Here is a 5,928-nt window from a genome sequence, read left to right on the forward strand (position 1 = left end):
CTTCCTAGTGAATACAGAGAATAAAATTTTCTAGATAAGAGTCACTGAGTGACAACTAACTTCAGAAAAATATTTAACTTTGAAAATTTTCTCTCTTCTTCATTTAACAGTTTTTAGCTTCTCTGAAATTTGGTGAGAGTTTGAGAGTCTGTAGGAGTATGTAGGGCTTGTATCCACCTAAAAATGATCCATAATCTAAAGGGATTACCAAATGTATTAGCATTCTACGCTGCAAAAACAGGGAAACTCCCTGAAGTTTCTTAGACGTGCCCTTCTAATGAACAACCTACATGTACAAGGAATTCTAAAAATCCAGTCCTTTGATTGAGACAGTTTTGATATGTTCACTCTCACATGGTGAACTCTTCCCTGGTGCTCCACACTGTCCTTGTAGGATGCTGGAACAACCCCATACATGGCAGCTGAAATGTATCCTGGAAATACTAAGATTGGGCATTTTCCTCTTGGAAAGAGGCGCGTATGAAGATAAAAGTCAGTCCTGGAAAAAAAAAAAAAAAAAAAAAAAAAAAAAAGGACACAGATGAAGAAATGTAATACATCCCTGACAAAGAAAGTGCAGGTCCCAAAGATAGCTCTGGGTGCTGACAGTCCTGCACGCAGCGATGCAACTCACAGCTCTGGAATCCCCGGTTGGAATTTGCTCTGGGATATGTCACTGGCTCCTTGTGTGTGGCTGCCAGCAGCCACAGAGAGGAGAGCAGTGCCTCCTGGCAGTGCAGAGGGGCGGATCACATATCAGGCAACCAACTACTCACATTAGTACTCCAGCAGCTAATGGCAGCTGGGATTCAGCATTTTCCAAAATGTCTGTAACAATTAAGCCTTTTAATCTGGCCTTGTCTAGTACTCTGGTTGTGATCTGGGACTAATATATAGGAGTCTGGAGATCATGTTAGATGTTCATAACTAATTGCTACAGCATATGATTGCTTGAGCCATAGGTGTGCTCATCCTTCCTCTGCATCTTCTGACCTTCTTATCTCAGCATTCTCCCAATGCAAAGTGGTGTAGGCCAAAACACAAGGTCTCTAGAAGCTGAAACCTCTTGCCTACAGATCTACATTAATAAGAAACCGATAGCTGTGTTTCTGCCCTTCTCAGTACCAGGTTGGCTGTGTCTTCCAGCCTGCTCAGGAGTTAGTGCTAATGCCCCTTTACTGGAATTTGGCTTTGCTGTGGGCATCAGTCTGACAGAGCTTACACTGGTAACACCCACTGTATCCATAGGGCATGCAGGAGCTGGAAATCCAGTAAGAGGGATCTGTTGAACGCTTCTGAGACTACAGTTTGCCTGACTAACAGCAGCATCCTACATTTGAGACATTAGTCACAGAGATTAGTTTGCCACTAGCTGTATCTTAACTAGCAAAAAAAAAAAAAGTAAATTAATATAATATGACATACTTACATGAGCCTCCAGAAAACCAGAAGTCCTCTTTAAAACACTGGCTAATGCCAAAGCCAGTACCATGCCTTCTTCCTGATCCCACCAAAATCATTTCAACCCTATGTGAGAAGGCACAGTCCCTACTAGCAAGCTAAAAATGAAAAGCTGTGTGTTTAGTAGCACTTTCCTTTACTCTCCTATTGAGGAATCCTCCCATCTGAATTTAAATATTTTTGCTAAGTTAATTTTTCATTGTAAAGAAAAAACTAACTGATGCTAAATAACAGCCTGGGCCTCTATTACTGCAGCAACAAGTCTGAGTAACATTAAAATGTCCTCCCCAGACATTTTGATTTAAACAAAAAGTTACTCATAACTACCCATCTTACGAATGTTCTTTAAAGGTTGAGGTCAACCCAGGAGGCAGCAGTGAGGTAATTACAGAAGGGAAGAGACTATATTTTCTCAAGAGACAGAAATACTATTTTGATTTGCTAGCAATGATCAGGGAAATCATATTTCATGAAAGCTCACGTTTCTTCAGGTGGATCACTGTGGCAGATTATCCTTCCTAGACCAGTGCCACTGGAAAAGCGAGGCATATTAAACATATAAAAACTTGCATATTACATTTCTTCCAGCTGAAGTTTCAAATATTACCAAGGATCATCATTATTTTCTAAAATCTCTGTTCTTACTTTCAGAGGTTGGATTATTATTATTTTTTAATACAGATGAAGTCTAACACAAGGAAAAGTATTTATTGGTGTTGTCTGTACATAAAGAGAACAGACAATGGAACTTCAAAAGAAAGTACAGGCAGCGCTGAGCATAAGTGTTTTAGCTGCTTGAGGAAGGAGTCCAGTCCTGGGCATGCATACAAACTTGGACAAGCCATTTTGTCTCTATGTCTCAGTTTACCTACACTAAAAAGAGTAAAATGTGCTTCATACTACAGGAGAAATGAGAGGATTGAAGTTTGCAAAGTATTCTGACATCCCTTGATGAGATTGGAAAGCTGAAGCTTTGTAAAATAATGAAAATCTGGAAATCTTGCTGCCCATCATTATCACATTGATGAAAACCTGCTGATGATGTATTTCCCTCAGATCAAAATGTTGCATGCTCTGGCTGAGAAAGCTGAATTCTGCAACTCTGCAGTTTTGTTAAAACTGCTTCATAGGCGAGACTGCCTAGATCCTGTGAATGGTCAGTCTTTGATAAAAGCTTAGCATTTATAGAAAAATCTAGTTAAATACAGAGAGAGAGAGAATATTTTGAATACATTTTGAAGTTTATTTTACTTAATAATTTTTAGGTTAAAAGTATAGTACATAACCAAGAAGTGCATAGCACTGAATTCAGCCCTTTGGCTAGCACAGCTCAAAAAGGGGCAAAGAGACTATTGAGACACCTCTGTGCAGAGTACGTAACATCTATTGGTAACACTTGTGTAGAAATGTGTGTTCAAATAAAGTCTATACATCTTCAACTATGCCAAGTGTAGTCTGCTGTGTAAAAACAAAATCAGAAAAATATATAAATATACAGCTGTGTGACTTTTTTTCCTATATACACTATATTACATAAGTGTAAGATGTGGATGAGTTTGCAGTCGCTTAGTTGAGATAAGAATTTCATGACACAGGGCTTTACAAACATGTCCTCAGCATTTTTTGTCTTGCACCATTGTTATAAAAAAGTTGCAGAAGGAAAGCAGACTCTCTGGACAGTATTCCTCAGCCACCTTCTTCTGATCAATGTAATCGACGTCTTCGACACAGTCTTGGGAGCTGTGCTCTAGCTGTTTTCCAGGCTCAGAGGCAGCAGCTGGGACCTGTGCCACTTCTTTTTTGTGGTGGGTTGCATCCCCTTTTGCAGGACCCACTGATGCGAGGAGGCTTGAGCGTGTCAGTATGAGGTGAGCACTTTGTGGGCCTTTCCTGCACACTTTGGATTTGAGGATGCTTCTGGGGTCCTGACAGATCTGCTTCTGCTTCTTTAAGGATCGGGAGACTTGCTTCCAGTAGGATTTCTGGTTTGCTGCGTAGTGTGGACAGGTGGAAGGGTCTCCAGAGAACTCACACCAGAACTTGCTGTCACTGCTCGTGCACTCGACTCGTATGGTAGCAGCATCCATGCTGGTCACTGCCCAGGTGCACTCAGCATTTTCTTTGGTTTTAAATTTGCCTTTAGGAGATGCTTTTCCTCCTTTTGGCTTCCGCCCTTTTTCTTTCTCTTGGTTTGATTCAGTCTGTTTTTTTCCACCGTTTTCTATGCCTTGTCTTCCCTTTTTTCTTTCCTTCTGTCTTTCACAGGTGGTTAGTAGCATCTGGGAGACCAGAATCAACACACAAAGAAGTCCAAAGTTTTTGATTCTCATGGTTTCTGTTTTGCCTGTTATCTGCTTTCAAAACAGAAAAGCATACAAGTATTAAAATATTTTCACTTTATACTGGACTCCGTATGTCAAATGCATGCAGTATTTCAGACGTGCTATTGCACTGCTCCTTGATACCTATGAAAATGATGTTACTGACAAGATCCTCTGCCCTTTGTGTGCTTGATACTTGGTTTCTATAACAATTATATATATTTTTTGAGAAACATAGCTGGCTATGGGGTATGTCCTTCTGATCCAATTTCGTAATTACCTAAACAGTGTGGAACAGAAGAGACTCTTTCCCAGGACATGCCCCTACCCAGTGACTGAGGTACCCTAAAGTCCCTCCTGCAGTCACAGAACAAATTTGACCAGGGGACTTGTCAGTCTCAGATCTTATGTTATACCGTATAAAGCAGTTCTTGTGCCCATGATCTCCTATGTTGTGAATGTCACATAAACGATTTTGACTTCAACCTTTGGCTTTTCTTCAAAAATGTGCCAAATAGAAAGGAAACCATGTGTTTTAAGTTGAGCATAATTATTTCCTAGGCGTCCTTCAAATTGACTTAATTCACTAGTTATGCCAGCATTTAAGTTTTTTATTGAAAAAGAAAAAAGTAGCTTTTTCATACACCCAAGAAGCAACTTCAGCTGCATTCTTTACTGCCTTGACTGTTAAACAAACAGAACTACTTTTTACTTTTGAAAGCACCTGCAGTATACTTGGCTGTGTCTAAAGCTACTGGGCACAGAGTATATTTATTTCTGTAGGTGTTTCTCTGTATAAAGCAGCTGTCAGGATCAAAGCTCTGGCAGAGCATACCATAATAGTAGAGGGTTTAAATGCCACATTTAGTGGATTGGATCCCCAAATGTACTGTTCAGATGTTTCCATCACAGACATTTCTGTAATCATGTTAGAAAGCAGAAATCCATGTGCAGGCATGTTAGAAGGAACTTATTTCAACATTCAACTCTCTGCAAATACCTTTAGTTACATATGTGTATTAATCTAGAACACATAGGCAGCAGTATAGAAGCAGCTCCCATTTTTGCATAGTTCCTACCTGACTTGGTTCATGCCTTATTATACATGCAGAGATTTTCATTGCATGAAATGTGGTATTTACAGTTCTGTCGGAAATATGGCAGCTAATAAGATTAATATAAATACTGACATGACAATAACTTTCTGTTGTAAGTGGAACAGAGCAAAAGCAAGATAACTAAAAGACATACCTTGCACAGGATGTGGAGCTAGCCAAATATAACTCAAGATGCAACCTGTCTCTCTCAGAAGGATTGGAGCTACTTGTAAAAGCAGTGTGGTATTTATAAAGGCAGAGACACACCTTCAGGTCTCCAGCAAGACTATTACAACACAATAGGATACTTCAGTGCCTTGTTCGTTTACCTCTGACACACCTCCTTGGAAAAATGCCAGTTCTCATTCTCAGCACACACAAAAATCAGCTATGGTGGGGTGACAAGGTGTGTTTGCGTAAATTAGATGTTACTTTAGCCAAGTCCTTCCCTTTTCATGCACAACGATAAGAACTTTATTAGATCATGAGCTTCTCTAAAAAAGCTTTTCCCAGGCATTGAGAGATGTATCCTGCAACACCCTCAATGAGTTGCACTTCCACTGTGCTTAGCAGAATTTGGGTAGCAGTGTTTGGTGAGTCTTTGCAAAATGAAAATCATTCCACAAAGCACTTCAAAGTTGTTTTTAGAACATTTCATTACCTACTGTCACAGACACACAAAGTATTGGGGAATGTTTTAAAATAAGTAACTATTCTCCATTAAGTACAGCATTCATCATAGCAAGATGATCATTAGCATGAAGTTCAGAAACTGATTGAAACTCCCTCAGTGACTGTTATGGGGTCTGAGAGCTGGGACCAATTGCACAGCACTGATCCACATGCTTCTCTCTCTGCCAGCATTTCTGTATGCAAAGAAATAGGTTATTGATGAAATTTCATTATTGGATCATGTCTAATATATTAATTTGAAAATGAATATGACAGTGAAAAAGCGAATATTAGGCAAATATACAAATCCGTATAAATATGCATTCAAAACTGGGAATTGGCTTCCCTTAAAGAATGGATAGAGTAGCAAGCATTGA

The 5,928-nt window shown here is 39.5% G+C and overlaps 1 protein-coding gene across 2 annotated transcripts; it reads right to left on the minus strand.

Annotated features, from left to right (window-relative positions):
* Positions 1–2,148: 2,148 nt before the first annotated feature.
* Positions 2,149–5,117, minus strand: FGFBP1 (fibroblast growth factor binding protein 1). 2 transcript variants are annotated; one of them, XM_084517969.1, is made up of 2 exons: positions 5,034–5,117; positions 2,149–3,812 (listed from the first exon to the last, which is right to left on the minus strand). In XM_084517969.1, exon 2 carries the CDS (start codon positions 3,789–3,791, stop codon positions 3,075–3,077), a length of 717 nt encoding a protein of 238 aa, XP_084374095.1. In that variant the 5' UTR covers positions 3,792–3,812; positions 5,034–5,117; the 3' UTR covers positions 2,149–3,074. The 2 variants fall into 2 exon arrangements, with proteins under 2 accessions (XP_084374095.1, XP_084374094.1); XM_084517968.1 differs by having other exon boundaries at positions 2,149–3,815.
* Positions 5,118–5,928: the final 811 nt, after the last annotated feature.

This window comes from Aythya ferina (genome assembly GCF_964211825.1).
Source record: "Aythya ferina genome assembly, chromosome: 4".
Taxonomy (NCBI): domain Eukaryota; kingdom Metazoa; phylum Chordata; class Aves; order Anseriformes; family Anatidae; genus Aythya; species Aythya ferina.